This window comes from Hipposideros armiger, unplaced genomic scaffold (genome assembly GCF_001890085.2).
Source record: "Hipposideros armiger isolate ML-2016 unplaced genomic scaffold, ASM189008v1 scaffold_6, whole genome shotgun sequence".
NCBI classification, from domain to species: domain Eukaryota; kingdom Metazoa; phylum Chordata; class Mammalia; order Chiroptera; family Hipposideridae; genus Hipposideros; species Hipposideros armiger.
In genome coordinates, this window is record NW_017731356.1 from 652,760 (window position 1) to 671,188 (window position 18,429).

Here is an 18,429-nt window from a genome sequence, read left to right on the forward strand (position 1 = left end):
GGGCCGTCGGCGAAGAGGCCCCCGCGCGCCCGCGGCTCCGCGCGCTCGAAGCGGCTCCCGGCGCGGGCCTCCAGGCTGCCGTCCGCCCGGCGCGCCCGCGGGCCGTAGGAGTCGGCGAAGGCCGCCAGCTCGTCCATGGACACGGCCGGCACGCCCGCCGCGAAGCTCTTGCGCGACAGCTTCTCCGACTTGGAGCGCTGCTGGCTGCAGGGGAGGGGACACGGGTCAGGCGGCCGGGCGCGGGCGTCGACCGGGGTCCGGAGACCCGGGTCCCGGCCGGCTGCGCACCTCACGCCGCGGGATCGCGCACCGTCGAGAGAGGGCGGCCGCGTCCCTCTCGCGGGTTTGGATCAGGTTCCGAGTGGAGTCGCGTGCGCGCTTTGTGATGCGTACGCTGCGGAAACGCCCTGCGGGGCCTTCTGCTCACTAGGCGGCCTCTGCTAGACACACGTCTCCCAGCTCGCACCCGCAAGCCCGCGGGCGGGGGTGGGGGGCGCTGCCACACCGCTGGGGCCCACACCGCGCCTGAGATACTTGGGGACGGACACAGAGGCCTTTTCCGCCTTCGGTTACCTCCGTGCAGCAGGCCACAGGGACGCCCGCGGTTGGCAGGGTTGCGAGGAAGGCAGTGCCTACTGGCCGTGGAGGCAGAGGACGTGGAGGTGAGTGACGAAGGTGCTATTTGGTGGGCAATGGCCACACGTAAGTGGACGCGCACCTCAGCCTCCCACGTTCATTGACTGTGTGACCGTGGGCGAGTCCCTCAGTCTAGGTAAGTTTCCGTTTCCCCAACTCAAAACGGGGACATGAACCGTACCTGCCTCTAAGAGCTATGAGAATCAGATGCAACAACAGTCTACTGCGTTGGGCATTTTACCATTCACGTAACAAAGGATCAAAAGTGATGGAGAAGATGGTGGAACTCTCTGGGGGCTGTAGGATAACGTATATGAGAAGGGTGAGGAAATGTTAACAAGGTTCCTGAAGGGATCAGAGGGCTTCGATGATGACGTCTACGCACGGTGTCACAAGGGCTCCCTTGCGTCATAAATGTGGGAGGGGGCTAGTCAAGCGCTCATAGAAAGCGCGATGTGTGTGGCAGGACAACCCGGAATGGCAGGCAGAGGTGCTCCCTGATAAGCCAGCCTCAGGCCCCCCCGCCTCCCGCTCCTGCCCCCCCCCAACTGCCACCTTCACCTGTGCCTGAAGCTCTCCCGGTCCTCTCTGTTATACTCCATGGCCGAGGGCCCCCGGCTCGCCCCGCTGCCGCCTCCCATGACACCCGGCCAGTAGTCAGTGTTGCTCTCCAAGTCCCCCGACACGGGGAGCTGCTTGCTTCGCATCTGATGGTAAGACTGGCGGAAATTGCCGTCCTCTTCATGCAGGGAGCTGAGTTCTGAGATGGTGTTGTTATCTGCAGGGACAGAACCAGTTATGACAGCGTTCTATGTGTTAGACAAGGCGGGCGCTCCTGCCAGAGCTGAGGCTCGGAGCCTCGGGCAACTCCCACGCGAGGGCCCCCGGTCCTGTCCAGGTGGGTGTAGACCTGAGCTGGTGGTTTTTGTTTTTAGCTCAGCAGGAACTGGCTCCAGCCAGCAGCGCACTTGCCTTCAGAGAGGGAGGCTCCCTCTGCGCTCTGTTCTTAGACAGGAAAACAATTGTCATCGCTCCACCTACGGCAGGCGTCCCAGAACCTGGGCGCGCTCTGCAGCTGTGTCCTAGTCCATCGGCACCCTTGTTCAAATGGTTTTCCTCTTGTATAATTGTGTGATGAGCCGTGGGATCCCACGCATGTTGAGCCAACGTGGGGAAAGAGAGAGGAGCCCTAGATATCTTCCCTACTGTTGGCTGAGTCCCAAGACGGGGCCTCGGGGCCAGGGCTGTCCCATGCTGTAGAGGCGCCCCATTCCAGCCCCTCTCCACAGAACCGGGAGTCAACGGGGCCAAGGGCGTGGGCACACCTAGTGTCTGTCCATCCACCCCCAGCTGGAAGCTCTTCCAGGAACCTGGAACAGCCCCCCCAAGTGGCACCAAGTCCACTTTCAGGGCTGAGGGAGACTCTTCCCCTCGGCAAAGGTATTCCAGGTGTATGTGGCCATGGTGACCAGGACAGCTGTCTGGAGGTATGGCAGCCAAAGCGGGGACTGGCTGTACTTATGGCCTGTAGTCTTGCCCCAGCCCCAAAATGTAAAATGTTGAGGGGGGGCAGGCTGGTTGCAGCTATGTCATTTCCTAAGGTAGTCTATCTAGGTAGCTTTGTGAAAAAGGACCAGAATTATAATCTGGAAGGAAAAAAAAACAAAAACAAAGAAACCTATTTATTTATAGAACATTGAAATGGATTGAATTTCACTACTTATAAAATAAATCTAGTCAATCTATTTGTAATGTAATTCAAGTCACTTGTTTTCTAAAATCCTTTGGTTAGAACTTCAAAATATTATCAGAATCAACATTTACAACGTGTAAGGTTTGGCGGTTGAGGAGGAGGTAAGCCAGGATAAGATGTGGGAGGCACAGATGAGGGCCTGAGGTCGCCCTCCATCTCTCTTCTGCCCATCCCCATCAGCCCTGGGAGGAGCGGAGAATTTCTGCTGGTTCCCACCCGCAAAGGGGCAGGAGTCCCTCTCTGCCTCCCTTTCCTCCTCTGTGAAACAAGGGAGGGGGATTCAGCAACCTCAGTCTCTTCCAGCTCCAATATCCTAAAGTCCTACAAGCAAGACAGCTGTGGTCTCTGGGCAGGAACTGCCAAAGCCATGAAACCATCCACAGTTGGCTACCAAGTTTCTTGTGTGAAGAGCATGGGACAGGAGTCAGAGAACTGGGTTCTAGTCTGACTGTCACTTCAGCCTTCTGGGCGTCCGTGTCCTCCCCCGTACACTGCAGAGGTCCGCCCAGGCCATCTCCAAGGTGCCCTTGGACTCGAAGATTCTGTTACTTTATGCACAGCCAGCCCCTGGAGAGCGCTTTGATCCAGGTGGATGGGAGGCATCACTAAAGCAGGACCCAGCCTTTCCTTTTAAGCTCAGCTTTTAACTTTTTCTCTGAGCCGTGAGATTCACAGATTTCCTCCACAGGCCCCTTCTCCGGGATCACCTACTATCTCTGTTTCTGTCCCCTTCCAGGGATCCATGACAACACTGTTACCACTAGCTTGTCAAGTGCAGCGACATCTGCATTCTTGACATTCCAATCTGGAGATGGTCTTTTTATAGTGAGTGCGGTAGGAGGGCGCGCCAATGGCTGCAACTCAGATGGGATGAATTTAGAACTGCAAATTGGGAGGGATCTGTTGTTCTTCATTTGAATACAGCTCCTCTGGGCTGGGACAGTTTCCCCAACAATTCCATCACGTCTCTTGTTGGTTCCAGGGTGAGGAGGGTTCCAAGAGAGAAGCGTGGTGACCTTTCTACCATGCCTGCCAGCACGGTCTGGACATGAGCCGGCCCATGTCAGACCTGCCCTGTGCTGCATCTCTCCATGGGTGGTAATTTGGAATCCACTCTCAAAGAATGGGCTGTGTCAGCCCCACAGTCTCCAAGGGCTGTGGGTGGGTGAAGGGTTGGGGCCCTGCCACCTGCAGACGCAGTAATTAAAAGGTTCTTTTGACAAGCTGGGCAGCCTCTGTGCTCGCCCCTCGGTCTCTGCTGCTGGGCTTCTCAGAGGAATGAAGGTCTCTTCTCCATGAGACCCATTGGGCAGATTCGTTCTTTCACTTTCACGGAGGCTTCCATGCAGCAAGTTCCCAGCTGTTGGACTGCTGGTCAAAGCTAGGGACTTACGCGTTGGAAAAAAATGGATACCTAACCTTCCACATGTGAAGTCATTGTTTTGCGTGTATTTTAAAGGGGGCGGTGGGGAAAGCCTGTTTTAATACAACATTTTCCAGCCCCAGGATTGCATAGCCCAGTAATACCGACCACCCTGGCGGGAGAGACGGATGACAAACGAGGGTGGGACGTGCCTGTCTGTCCTTCACGCCAGAAGTCCGTTTGTTTCTCCCTCCTGCATACTTGAAATGACTTTCTTCAGGAGGGTGTCACCAGCACCCTGCCAGCTCTGACCCTGAATGTCAAGGGCTGCCCAAGTTTGGTGGCCCTCCCCTCCTCCCCCCAGCCCCCTTTAGCTCTGAACTCGTGCACGCTGCACAGATCACATGGAACGAACAGGTGCTCACATCTGCCTGTCATCCTTCTGGCTGGGTCAAACTGAGCCAGCTCCTTCTCCACATAGTATAGGACCTTCATGGAGTCCCTCTCTTTGTCAGCTTGGATCCGGTAGCCTTTGCGGACTGTTGAGAGAAGGACAGGAAGGTGAGATGAAAACAGCAGCAGAAGGAGGCCTCCATTTATTTCACCCAGTAGAAAGCATGGTTCCCACGGATAACAGCCCCTTTTGAAATTACCCAGACAGAGGAATCTGTATTTATACACACGGAACCAACCTAAGGTCCCCTTTGTAAGATCGGCCATTAGAGGGAGGACCAGCAGGTCAACAACGCAATTCTCTCACGGTGTATTTTCAGTCGTTTGTTAACCTCTGCTTCTCACCTCCCCCTCTCCTACGGCTCCACTTCTCAAAGCTCAATGGAGTCAACTCACTAAAGAAAGACCACTTTCTAGACCGAGAGCACAGATCATGCTACAGGCAGGGTCATACCTTCACTTGGTAGGAGCACAGGTAACTTTCAAACAGAGACCTGAACCTCAGGGCCCCTGACAAAGGCGGCCTGAGAGCCTCTCGTTGCCTGGGAGATGGTGCGAAGTCCATCACTGCGTGGTCCATATGAGCTAATATTAGATTCCAGGCTGTCTATGCATTAGTACAAACTAAGGTGCCACATGCATGGATTACTCATCACGGCTTCATTTTATCCCCTTAGCACTTTCCTCTTAGGAAAGGGAATACTACCATATTTCAGTCACGAGTAATTCAACCTGCTGCTGTGTGGATACGAGCAGGTGTTCTTTTCAGGGCTTAATAAAAACGAAAATTGAAGCCTGGGTGATGATAGCACCTCCTACATTCCCATCACTCATATTGTCGGGACAAAGGCTATGGTAGCCCCGCATCACTTAAGTATCGGTCTAGTCCAATGCCAGCCCCAAGGGCGGGTCTCGGTGCCACAGACAAGAGAAAGAGGGAAAAGGAGAGAAGGGAATGGATGGGTGGGGGACAGAATGATAATGGTGGCAGACCACATGAATGGGGCATTGCAGACATGCTAGGTGCTATGCTAAGTGCTTTACGTAGCCCCTGGTCCTTACAGCCACCCATGGAAGGGACTCTTACTAACACCATGTTGTGGTTGAGAAAATTTTGGTGCAGAAGCGTTTCATAACTTGCTCAGGCATGGCTGGCAGGTCCAGGGCTGGGTGCACGCAGTCTGACCGAAGCCCACCCGATGGGGCATCGTGCCTCTCTTGGAGTCTGGGAGCCCAGGTAGGAAGCAGAAGTAGACGAGGAGGACAAGAAGGAAAAGCCCAGAGTAGGAAGTGCCCTTAGGTGGCCATAGTGTTATGGCTTGAGGCACGCTCCTGTCTTCCAGCCCATCAGGACAATGAGATGGAAGCACGTGTCCCAGCTCCAACATTTTCTGTTCCCACGGTGAGGCAGATGCCACATGACTGCACATGCATTGGGAGGAGACCCTGCCTTCTGCTCCTGGTCATGTTCCCCCTGGCTGTGGCCACCCCACCCACCCCCCGCCCCCACAGCTCTGTACACGGGAGATTGAAATATAATATTCTGCAGCTCCCTAATCACAACCCTGGCACCGGAGACTGAGAAGCCGCCCCCAGCCTATTGGCAGGTGCCCTGGTTTTCTCTCTCAGAGCCTGCGGGCCAGTCCACACTCATCTCAAATTGTGGAGTTATTGGGGGAAAAAAAATGAATCTCAGTACATGCTTTTTAGTGACACCTTCTCCTAGAGGTTAGAGCCATAATCCTTCTGCAGAAGCAATTATTAGCGGAAATGATTTTATTTATCAAACTGTACCCTCTTCCATCTCTGCAGAGGCGTTTACAGAGTAGTACAGACAGTTCAATTAAAAATGCAGTTATTCTGCGACACTGCTCTGTCTGTTCTGACGGATGGAGTGCAGGGCTAGGAAGTGGGGCACTGGGCATCCTGTAGAGATGCCACTGGTTTATCGAGGGCCTCCAAATAAATGGTGACCCAGCCAGGACTCAGTTTTCATGTCTATAAAATGCAGCTAATACTTCCCACCCTTTAAATAATCTCTTAAAAAAGATCAAATCAGTGGAGCCCTTTGAATTCTTTGTGATTATCTGGGGCAGCTCAAATGTCACAGCATCTCAAAGGCTTTCCTTGATGCTTGTAGCTACAGGATTCTATCTCCTCTCTCTCTCCCCCTCTGTCTCACTCCTAACTCACAAATCATTTAGTTGGAACTTTCGCGATGGCCCTCAATATGTTCTAGTTTGATTCAAGTTATTTGTATAAATGTGTAATCTTCCCATAGCTTCTTGAGGGATAGGAATCCTTGTTATTCTGGATGGGTGTAAAGCCCAGGGCCATGCTATACACATAGTAGGCACTTCATAAATATGGAGTGGAATTGCTGCCAGCCTGGGGGTAGGGGTAGGCTTAATGATTTCTTCAAAGAGTACTTTTGGGAGAGTTTCCCTCTGTAGACTAAATTTCCTGAGGGCAAGGACCAGCTCTCTCTCTTCATCTCTGCATCCCCAGCACCTCGCCTGGCACATGGCACATACTCAAAACATGTGTTTGTATGAGTGAGTGAATGAATGAATGAATGAATGAGAAGGCAGGAATAGAAATTATATTACAAGGGATTACAAAGTAAGGCAGAAAGGTTGTTTGTTGGAGAATTTTGACCAGGAAGGAAGAAGGCTTGAATGGTAGTTTGAGGGGGCATCAAAGTTTATATAAGTTTTGTTGTTCTTATTGATGATTATTTTCTAAGAAAACTAGCATGTTTTTAGGCCTTAGGGAGGGGGCCTGCCCCACCTGTAGCTGTGACTTTACCTAGGTGTTCTTCATATGTGCAGCACTCTTATGGTAAACATTCAAACATAACAGACAAGAGATGGCCACCACCCTGAGTGACAACTGGGAGCCTCTCGGTCAGCTGCACCTTGGACTGGAGCTTAGATGGTTTTCTGTGCCATCATCACAGAGTCCACTACTTGTTACGAGACAGATTTGGGTATGTTGCATAGGTTATCATGTCCCCGGAAAGTTACAGTAACTATGTGCAGACACAAATGAAGATGGTGGTTTTGCCTTTCAGTATAAAGAGACTCCACTGTACTAGATAACTTCAGGGGGCACTTCTTGGTCACAGCAGCCCATGACTTCATAAATCTAAATCCCTCTCATTCATCAAAAAGGACAGAGGCAAAGTACTGATCTTTAGACTTTAGAGGTATTGTCTGTTTGGTTCCAGTAGCTAAAAAGCTAGGCAATTCTCCCTTGAAAAGGAGTTGGTGTTTTTTTGTTTGTTTGTTTGTTTGTTTTTTTAATTGTAAGCTCTAAGTTTGATAGCTCATTCTCTCATCCTGGTGGGATCTGACCTTGTCCCATATGTTCTTAGGAGCATATAAAACCTTTTTTGATCCCTCCAACCAGATTATCTGAGTCTGCACCAGAGAACAGCCTTACCAAATACTGCATTGCAGTTTTTTTACTCATTTTCTTTCCATTCACTAGCCCCCAGCAGCCACTCTGCTAGACCATAAATTCCTTGAGGGAAAACTTATAGGCAGTCATTACATTTTTCTTGATTTTAAAATAAATAGAATGATGTCTGGTTGATTTTTATCTGTAATTTGTCTGAAGATCAGAGTACTCTCTGATGTGTGGTGATATTTTATAATAAGAAATGTCCTAGACCGTTGGCCAAAGCCCAGCAATTTTTGGAAAATGGCTCCCCCGCCCCACCCCCAGTGATGTTTCAGTTTAGGATAGATGGATGACTTATTTCTCTTTTCAAGTTTAGTCTGATCCAAGTCCTTTGGTTGGTGTGGCTCTTTGTCCTTGCCAAGTTTGGTTTTAATGGAGAAGGGATATTGGGCCATTCATTTTGAAGCCAAACTACCATTTAAAAAATTCTTATTGTTAAAGAATTTGAGCTAATGCTTTTGACCCCATTAAGGCTAAACTATTTTTCAGTTAATTTCCCCTTTCCAGCCAAATGCAGCTTATAAAACTTGCAAACGCTGTCTCTAAGGCAGATACCCATGAATATAGCCTTTTTCTTCATGTCCTAGCTTAACGAGCTAAGCAAGGCTGTTTATGGATGATGGAACAGCTGCCAGGTTCCACCCCCAGGGTGACAGCAGCTCAGCTGTGGGAGAAGTGACGCTTAAAATTTGCATATTCTCTGTATGCATACAGTAGGCATATATATAGACACACATCCTTATTAGTTTTGAAAATGACATTTCAAAACCCTGCTTGCCTACTCAATCCCTTTGCAAGAAGGATGAGTGGAGGCCAGGTAGACGTGAAAGGAAAACAGATTCCGGCAAAGAGTAGGTATGGAAAGATGGGGTAGGAGCTCATTGCATTAACCCCAGCGGAAGATGATGGCAGCCAGGACTAGGACAGTCACAGTAGAGATGGAGGCAAGGAAACCACCTTAAAGTTATTTTGAGCTACCATCTGAAGGACTTGGTGACCAATTGGATGAGGGAAATGAGGGTGAAGTAGAGAGGAGGATGAAGTCCTGCGTTCTGGTTTGGGTTGGCAGGTGGACAGTGTGCCAGCCACTGAAATAAGAAATGGACACATTGGTTTGAAGTCGACAAACAGCAGATTGATTCAGTTTCCCAGAGGCTGAGTTTGAAACGCCTGCAGGACCCCCAGGTGGAGATGTCCCGCAGGGACGCTTAGGACTGAGGAGCAGAGGGGAGGTCAGGGTCATCTGCACACAGCTGACGCTGCAGCCTGGGCATAGAGGAAGTTTCCCAGGGGAGGGCCTTGGACAGGACAGGGACCCCGATGTCTGGGCCACGTGCAGGGGGAGGGAGAGCAGCCAGCACCTAGCAGAAGAGGCAGGGAGATGTCTTACAACACGCGGTGTGGAGGAAGGTGAATCAAGGTGAGTGGGTCTGGGTGGCAAGTGCTGGTGAGATGTCAAGGCAGGTGAGGCCTGAGGAGTGAGTGCCCGTTGGACATAGTGGTCAGGCGGCCTGGTCAGGGACTGGCTCCTGGAGCGGTGAAAGCAACAGCTAGCGAGACGGAAGTTAGTGGGGAGCCGGTGAGAGCAGAGGAAATGGAGACATGGGATAGTCGCAACTCAAGGACTTGGCTGTGAAGAGGCGAAACGGGATGGAGGAGGAACATGGGAGCACTCCAGGGGTTTTTACAAATTGCTGTTGAATTTGAATGGGAGAGGTCTGAGCATGCTCTGTAACCTGACAGGAAGAAATCACTCAACAAGAGAGGCTGAAGATGAGAGGTAAGAATGGGGTGCAGTAGGGACATTCAATAAAGAGAGAACCTTGACCGAGCTGAAAGGGACAGGCCCAGGGCCGCCGAGGAAGAGACAGCCGTTTCTTATTGTGACAGGTCTCAGTGAGCTGCTGGGATGAAGGGGGAAGGTATCGACATGCCTCTTCTCTCTCTCCTATGCGGGCACCAACTGGCTGTACTATACATAGCTCATCAAAGATGCCTTTCCGACCACACAGACTGTTCAAGAGCATTGTGTACAGACGTGATCTGAAAAGTTACTATTGCGGGATGATTACCCCCCCAAATTGAAGTAGCATGTAAATCTAAAATAGCCTACATTTACATCTTTCCTAATCAGCATTTCTTTACGTTTCCAACATGCTTGAAACAATAATCAACATGGGATGGTGACTGAAGCCACCTTTCTTACAGGAGAAATAGCCAAATGGCATCCGTCATTCTGGCAATGAGACTGTGAGGACAGAAATGTGACTGGTGGCAAACACGAACGTGATCTTGACCCACGAGCCACATAATGACAACACAGGCCAGACTAGCTGAGGCTGCCATTGGCTTTGCATTGTACCCTTTTCCTGGTGAACAGAATCCTGCTTTTGTTCATTTCCAAGGTGAATGGGTGTCTTGGCCTAAGAGATGAGTCTTGATTAGCCCTAGCCAATGTGGTTTAAGAATGGGTGCATGCGACGCCATTCTCACCCATGAGACTGCCAGGAGAAGTCTGCCCAAGGGAAGAGGGGCTTCTGGGAAAGTGTCCTCGCTCTTGAAGAAAGCAGCACAAGGAAGATACATATCTTTTTCAATCTCTGAAGGCATTCATACCTGGGACTATGGCAGTTATCATGGAATCACGAGGAACGCCAGCCCAGGAAGGCAGCGGGTTTGCTCGGGATGACAGAACAGGATGGAAAGGATGAGGTCCTTCACTGATGCCACCTGAACTGTCCAATTAGCCCCAGAGCCACCTTACCTGGACATTTCTTGCTATGGGAAATAATACGTGTTCTTATTTTGCAAGACACTTCTCATTGCAGTCGGTTAGTGTGGCGGGATGGGGCCAAAATGACTGAACTACGGCAAGCAGGGGCTGGGAAAAGGTTAAAACAGGAGAGAGGAAGTATTTGCCATTCTACGAATCTGACTCATTTTATTAGGAGAACCATTCAATCAAAAGTACGAGGAGAGGGTTCTGGTGGGAAAGAAGGAGAAAGAAGATTGGGAAAAGGGGGGGAAGCTGTAAAAAGAGTAGGAGCCAAGTTCCACGAATGTCTCCTTTGCCCACTCCGTCCTCTGGGGACATGGACTGTCTCGTTTTGTCTTTATCTCTCTAATTCCCTGGGTGTCTATGATCATTAACTTTTCCTTCTCAGTCTGTGACTCATTCCTGGTCTCAGACGTCAGAATGCTACTAATAGTTCCGGGGAGAGAAAAAACACAAATACCGATTACTCACTGAGGATAGCCACTCCCTCCACGGTGAGCCATTGACAGCTGTTGAGTGGGCTGGGTCCTTGTCCCCGCCCCCACTGAAGGCAGCCCAGATGCCTCCAGGGGAGAAGTGTCTGTTTTACCAACCTTAGTGGCTCACCCATCTCGGGATTTAAAAATTGCCTCCTAAATCGACCACACACACACACACACACACTTCTAGCCTTACGACTCTGCCACACTGTTCAACTGCTTCCAGAAAAGAGACATTTTAACTCCCCACTGCCCTTCCATCCTGGCCAATAACCACTAACTCATCATGCCTAAATGGGGCCAATCTCATCATCCAAACAAGCTCTCCGCACCAGGGGCTTCACTTCCGTCTCCGATACGCACTGCTGGACAACTCGGTCCATCCTGAGGCCCCCGTTCCCCAGAGTCTGTTGCCGCCTCTCTCAAAGTGTCTCTCTGGTTCCCCACTCATTTCAGCTCCCTGCGCCTCCATCCAGATGCTCAGACATTTCACCAGGACAACTTCAGTCCCCTCTCAGCTCGGGGTCTCTGACTCCACTCTCTCCCGCGTACCACTCGCCTTGTCGACGTGTCACCTCTCCGCCCAGGACTCTGTCTGCAGTGGCTTTCCCTTGCTACGGCACCAAGTCCCGGGTCTTCTGGGGGGCGTGTTTCAGGGCTCCACCGTATTAGGGAGTCAGGCAGACGAGCTGGACACCGTCCAACCCACACATGTTCTCCCAGCTCTGGCTCCCCACGTGCTGCCTTCCTGGGGGTGCTCAGCGTTCCCCGCTCTTCTTCCCCAATCTTCTCACTCCTCAAGGCCCAGCTCAAGCCTCACCTCTTCCCTGAAGACCTGGTAACCACTCCGGGGCTTTCTCCTTGAACTCCCGGTACCGAATGGTGTTGATAAAGGCCCATCCTCCCTCCCCGTCTAGACCACGCTGCCTGCCAGACAAACCATGGCCTGCACTGCTTGGTACCCCTCACAGGGCTGGTCAGTCCTGAGCACCGGGTAGGGATGGCAAAACTATTTATTAACTGGATGATCAGCGCTCCATTCCTGGTACCCTGCCTCTTTTCCGGATCATCCGCGTTACTGAGGAGCCTGGGAGGAAAGCAAGGGCAGCTGTGTCCTGCAGCCCTTGGAAAAAGCCTGCCACGCACTCCAGAAGGCATCTGATACAACAGGAAGGATCCCATTTCTGGAATGGAGAGAACCATTTTCCAGCGACGCATCCCTGAGCTGGCGGCTCTCATGAGCCGGGGACCAGAGTGGAAGCCGGGCCAGGGCAGTCCAGGACCACATTTACCACTGTGGCTTCCTCCAGTGGAGTCACTTGGTGCCAGGGGAGGTGGATGCAGCTTGTCCGTCAGCATGCCAGATGACGGGGGTCCTCCCAAGGGGACAGAGGGGATGGAGTAGGGGCCAGGGACACCGGAGACAGAGGGAGGGTACCCGGCCTTGGCTGCTTTCCCTGCTTCATACACTGTGGAGGGAGATGAAGAGCAAGAGAGATTATATCGTCCCACCCTCCGCAACCCTCACACCAGACATCCCTAAGGAGGTGCTTCAGGGAGCTCCAGGATGTGTGCATGAGTGTGTGCCTCTGTGTGTGTGTGTGTGTGTGTGTGTGTGTGCGCGCCTGTGTATGCGTGTTTCCATGTGTGCATGTGCCTGTGTGCCTGTGTGTGTTCTCCTAGGCCTGAACTGCTTCATCGGAACCACTGGCCCCCACTCCCTGTACCCCTCCCCCAGCTCTGTAGAAAGGCGATGACGTCAGGAACAACAGCGTTTAGTACCTTCACTGAGTAATTACTCGGTGTTGGGAGCTGTCACAGCAGCCTCTCCACTGACAGCAGCGGCCCACTCTGAACCACACTGTCTGTAGGCGGCTACAGCACTGGTGCTGCCCAGGGCGGCTTCCAGGGGCACCCTGAGAGCCTCTTCTAGAGAGGCACCGTGACAATGGGCTCACATAGCCCTGCTCTGTGAGCTCCAAAGCAGAGCAGATACCCTGACTCCTCCTGGGAACTGCTTTATTCCTAAGGATACTAAAGATACACGTATGTCTGTTCTTCAAGATGTGTTTGGCTTATGGCAGGGGTGCCAGCATTCACGCCTACACAGGTCTGGCCAGTAAAATGAGACTGCACATCCCCAAACGAGGACCATTTTGTCTTGGGGATAAATGAAACCCAGCTGTGGCTGGATGGTACCCACAGGCTGCTGTTGGCACACTCTGCTTGTAAACAGGGGAGTTCTCTGCCTCTGAGAGGCACCAGCAGAGGAGGTTTCCTCTGGTTTGAATGCCTGAGGAGAAGGCAAAAGCTCACCCCAAACCTCACCATCCTGAACCTGCCCTTCCTTCCATCGGTGGTGTCAGCAAGAATTCCGAATCGCCAGGGTGATGGGTGTGGATGGGAAGCATGCAGGAGGGCATGGAGGGGACGAGGCACACAGGGGGTCAGCTGTGGGGGCCGGGGCTTCCCAGCCCAGGACCGTCCGGAGGACCAACACTTTGGGTGGAAGGGAAGGCGGTGGAGAAGGAACTCGGGGAACACAGCCGTCCGACCGAGGGTGACCTTCATTCCCTCGGTCATTCCACGTGTCCCCACTGGGCACTTGACTCACAGGCCTGAGGGCAACAGCAGACGTCCGGGCAGCACGGGCAGCGGATATAGCAGCAGCAGCTGTGCGGGCAGCACTGGCACCAGCAGATCCCCACCAGGACGAAAAAGAGGAGAACCCCCAGGATCACCAGGCCGACAAACACCCACTCTGGAAGGACGCACAGAGAAACCCAAGCTCGAGGCGGCCCGCTGTCAGGATGGCCACGCTCGTCGGTGTCTCCTTGTGAAGGGGTGTGAGCGGGACAGACCCGGGGGAGAAAGCATCTTATAACAGGGCACAGAGCCCCCACACTCAGGGGGAACTCTGACAGTGAGCCGTGCAGATCCCCCGGGGTCGGGGCAGGGCGATGAGGGAAGAAGGTTACCTAGGTCATATTGAGCGCACATCGTGATAGCACCAAGCCCTGAGGTGAGGTTTCAGGGTCCCCTCCTGGGGAAAGGGTTGACTGTATCAGAACGAGTATGGGACAAGAACAGAAAGACTTGTGGCTGGGGTGTGGGGAGGGACTCCGTTTGCTGAGCTATAAAGGGATGGATTCTGTGAATGCATATCTTTGGTAGTCAAGTTGCCACTAAAAGTGTAAGTCCTGAGAAGTTCTCTGTGTCTACCTTGTCTTGGGCAGAACATATTAAGGGGTTCGGGTGCTTCTGTGCCCATCTGCCTTCCTGCTGATGGGCTGCCCCCGTGACACCTTTCCTGTAAGTCAGCGTCAGGGCTGAGATCCACAACAAGAGACACAGGCTTTGATAGAGAAGACGCTGTCCCCACCCCCCCAGGATGGCTTGGCTTGATTTGGTGACACTCGGGCTGACCTTGCTGATAGCCCGCATAGCCACGGGCTAACGGCTCAGAGCTCTGATGACTGGCAAGGGTGACGTGTGTCTACGGCTGTTTGTTAACTTCTGCTCTAGTCACAGCTCTGCCAGAACTGGAATTCTAGTTCATTTGCCCTTCAAAAAGGGTAAGAGGAAGGAAACAAATTCCATTTGGCTTAGAGCAAAATGACCATGGCCCTTGAGTGACTTGTTTTATGTCCTACTTTTGGGACTGGGCTCTGGGACCCACCTTCCCACTGGAGGCCTGGGACAGACTGGAGTGAGCTGTGATGGCCTTTAGAAGCCAAAAGATTCAAGCAATTCATTGGAAAGTCATCTACCAAAACCCCTTTATGATGAACTTAGAGAATACATTGGTTTTCTTAACTTTGGGTTATTAAATATTCCTTCAATTCTGTGGGCATTCAGTCAGAGCTTGAGAATATGACATTTTTGTTACATAAAGGGCTTTGTGTTAATGGCGAAATTATTCGACCTTTGTTTAGAAGATAATTTCATCAGAAAACAAACAGCTACTGTCCCCCTAATATCCCTCCTTGCTCATCTGTCCACCTGAAATCCGTTCAGATTAACCGGGCCACCCGCTCTTTAGAAGGCAATGAGAAGGCCAGCACCTGGCTGGAGCGCCCTGGAGAGCGTCCTTGCTGAGGACAACAGATAGCTGAGGGCTTTGGCATGGGCCTTAGAAATAACAGAACGTAGTGTAGTCTGAGATTGACTTGAGCCAGGAGGATTCGATGAGCTGTGTGACATGGTGGCTACAACGTACATGGGGTCAGGCAATCAAGGACAAAAGCCTGGCAGGTCACCATGCAGAAACAAAGAATGTTATCCATGAACAGATTCTTACAATCAAAAGGGAGGGAAATTCGGGCATGCAGGACCAGATAGGAAAAATACAGTAACTCTTTCTTGGGACCGGGAGAATAACATCTAGTTTGAGGCCATGCAACGTTACCGTGTTTCCTTTTGGGGCGCTGAACAAATGCGTACAAATTGACGCAATTCTGGATAATCGGGGGGGGGGTCACAGAGAGACATCTCTTTGTGTCCTTGGGATCAACATGAGTAAGAAGAATGCTTCTATTTGGGCTGGCCAGCTAATGGGGAAGGACCAGGAGAATTCGTGGCAGAATGATGAGTGAAGTTCAATGTGGAGACTCTGGGTGCTTCTTACAAATCGAATCAAGTCCAAAGCAACGGCCAGGAGTAGTGTGTACCTCTCTGTGGCTCTAAACCATCAGGCAACTCTTACACCCTCGGCCGAAACCCTCCAAAGCAAGACTGAGAAGCCTTTCCTGCTCCTTGCGTGTGGACCTGCCCTCCCTCAGGGGTCAGGCTTGTTCTCTCCGCGCCTCCTTCTATTATATTATGGGCTGCACTGAACTGAAGTGGGCTCATCTAGGCTGGTCCGTTCAGCTTCAGCTACATACCAAGGCAGAGGCATGCATTCGGGGCAGGGGTCCTTGATATATGGTCCACAGACCCCAGGGATGTAGGGGCCCCAGAAGCCCCCCGAGACTGTGAACAAGGCAACATAGGTCTGTAGATGGGCACTGTTCCAGGGAGGAGGAATGCAACACAGAGTAACATGGTTGCACGCTAATGACAGAGGGGTAGACATATAACTTAGGGAGAAAGGGGTGCAAATAGATAATGACTCTGTTAAGGATGCCAATAGCTCTCTGGGTGCATCTGAGACACTGAGATGAGCATGGAGATGGGCAAAGAACCTGCGTACCTGACACGGAAGGATGGGCCCCCATCCCGGCTTAGTTTTTTATTATCATTAGTCTTTCAGGGCCTAATAACAGAAGATATACAATTGAAAGGCTCTTCCAATGGGCTCAGTTCATCCCAGAAAAGACCACAGACACATATAGACAAACATGCCAGTAAATGAAAGCAGCAGTTGGTGACGAGTGCAGAAGCAATGCAGGTAGACAGCACAGTCAGCAGATGAAGAGTTAAATGACTGAATACCTGGCATAATCTCCACAGCAAAGCTGGGCAAGAGATCAGCGAGCAGCCCTGTCCTGCCTGGAAGGGGTGGAGGGAAGAGAAGGGGCAGAGGTTACTGCAGAGGAACACAGCCCGAGGCCTGGCTCCAGTGGGCACCATCCCCACATGGGCCGCGGACCCGTGCTCATCCCCAAACCTGGGCTGAGTCCGGACAATGACCTTCCCCGTCCACCTTTGGCGGCCCCCTCCGTGACCTCTGCACTTAAACCAGACAGAAGCAAAAACAGAACTTTCTCCCCAACTATTTATAGGAGGAGGAGGAGGAGGTCTCCGTTTCGCAGGTGAAAAGCCCAGCTTGAGCAGACTGACAGACACCACCACCCTCCTTCATTGGTACATCGCTCCCCACACATTGTATTGGAAAGTCAAACCCTTCTGTATCCAAATGTTCAACCTACATTTTCATACGCCCCCCGCCACACACAGTCCTGTGTCCATATAAAAACAAAAAAGACGTAGTTGGTTTCAACGCGGAATTATCTCACTACATGATTCTATTTATAGCCTACAGATATTTCAGTGATTAAAAATGTTCCAAGGCAAGGAGCAGCTAAAGCTAGATCAGTTACATGCTCTTCTACACTCCTTCTGGTTTCAGGAATACTCTGTACATATGTATATGGTGTGGCTCTCCCATATGGCACCCACAGCTGGTGCCGTAGGGACCCAAGTGCCTTCTGCGTGATATGGCAGAGGAGCCGAAGGGCTGGTGGCAGCACAGGAGCCTCTCAGGCTCTGGTCGGCACAGGGCTGTTCAGGAAACGAGACACTGGAAAGTGTGGGGAAGGAGGTTGGTCCTCGCTGGGGCCAGAGGACCTTCCGAGGGAAAGGAAGCATGGAGTGGGGGGCTCAGGCTAGCTCTGGTCTCGTTTTTGGCAAGAAGGGCTTCCTCTGTCTCTCTTCCGTCTTCTGCAGCTGACACGGGACACGGTCGGCGTGGTCTGCCGCTTGCAAGGTCTCTTGGAAGGACAAATGAGAGCCATGGGGGCTTCGGGAAAAGGCGTCCTCCAGGGGACTTCTCAGGCTAGCCGTCGGCCTAAGCCTTTGACAGGTGACGCTCAGGCTCACATGGGGTCTCGTCCGGTTCTCTAGGATGGGACACCAGACAGGGATTGGGGGGCCAAAGTCTGAGCAAGTGATTAAGAAGAGCATGCATTGGTCTCATCTGGAGTGTTCTCTGTACAAATATCTCTTGGAAACTCAACAAGGCAATTGACAGCTGGCCAATGGGAATTTGGGGTCTTGGGCATCTCTTAAAGACATAATTACTATTAGTTACCTGCCAATAACCAGTGATCAAGAAGTCAATATACAGAGTTTTTAATAAGCCGGTTATCGACTTAATGGTGTGTTTTTCTTTTCTTTTAAAAATCTGGACAGTTAGGTCTTCTAAGTCTATCTCTTACTCTATCTGGTAAAATGAGAATATTTTCTTGCATTTTCTCTCTAGTTCTCAAGCCCACCAATGTTTTAAACATCTCTAGATGTGCTGTCATTAATTACACTCACACTAGAGATACTATTGATGAGGTAAGCTACCAATTTGTACGCCCTCACAAGAAATTAGCTCTGCGATACTTAGTAACTGTAAAGAATCCATATGCTCAAGGAGGACTGGTGTTCGTCCCTATTACATAGAGCATGTTATATAGGAGAAAGCCGCGGGCTGTGAGTCGGGTGCTTAGGGCGGCTTAACTGTTAGCTTATGTGGTGATTACTACAGCACATCACTTCATCTCCCTAGGTCTCAATTTTCTCATTCGCCAATAAAGTGGTATCTACATGGGTAGACCACACAGCTCAGTTGGTCTGGGACCGTCCCGGTTTGTGCCCGTTCTCCTCTTGTAATTATGAACAGCACTCCTTTTTCCTCTCTGAGTGCCCTGGTTTGGACAGTTCATTGTAGGTCACCCTATCTATAACACTTTTAGTTCTCAAACCTGCTACTCAGTGGTCAGAGCCACACATGCCACTGGCTGTCTGTAGGGACCAGGAGGTGATGCAAATGTAAGTGCGGCTGGTCAGATGCAGT

At 51.5% G+C, this 18,429-nt stretch overlaps 1 protein-coding gene across 1 annotated transcript in view; it reads right to left on the bottom strand.

The window, feature by feature from the left end:
* The window catches only part of ILDR2 (immunoglobulin like domain containing receptor 2), a 50,391-nt gene that overhangs the window by 4,719 nt on the left and 27,243 nt on the right, over positions 1-18,429 (bottom strand). The window contains exons 4-9 of the mRNA XM_019646882.1: positions 16,359-16,415; positions 13,540-13,686; positions 12,218-12,394; positions 4,178-4,291; positions 1,198-1,414; positions 3-204 (exon numbers count right to left, since the gene is read on the bottom strand). Of these exons, the coding sequence (XP_019502427.1) occupies positions 3-204; positions 1,198-1,414; positions 4,178-4,291; positions 12,218-12,394; positions 13,540-13,686; positions 16,359-16,415 (914 nt within the window). The remainder of the gene's footprint in view (positions 1-2; positions 205-1,197; positions 1,415-4,177; positions 4,292-12,217; positions 12,395-13,539; positions 13,687-16,358; positions 16,416-18,429) is intronic.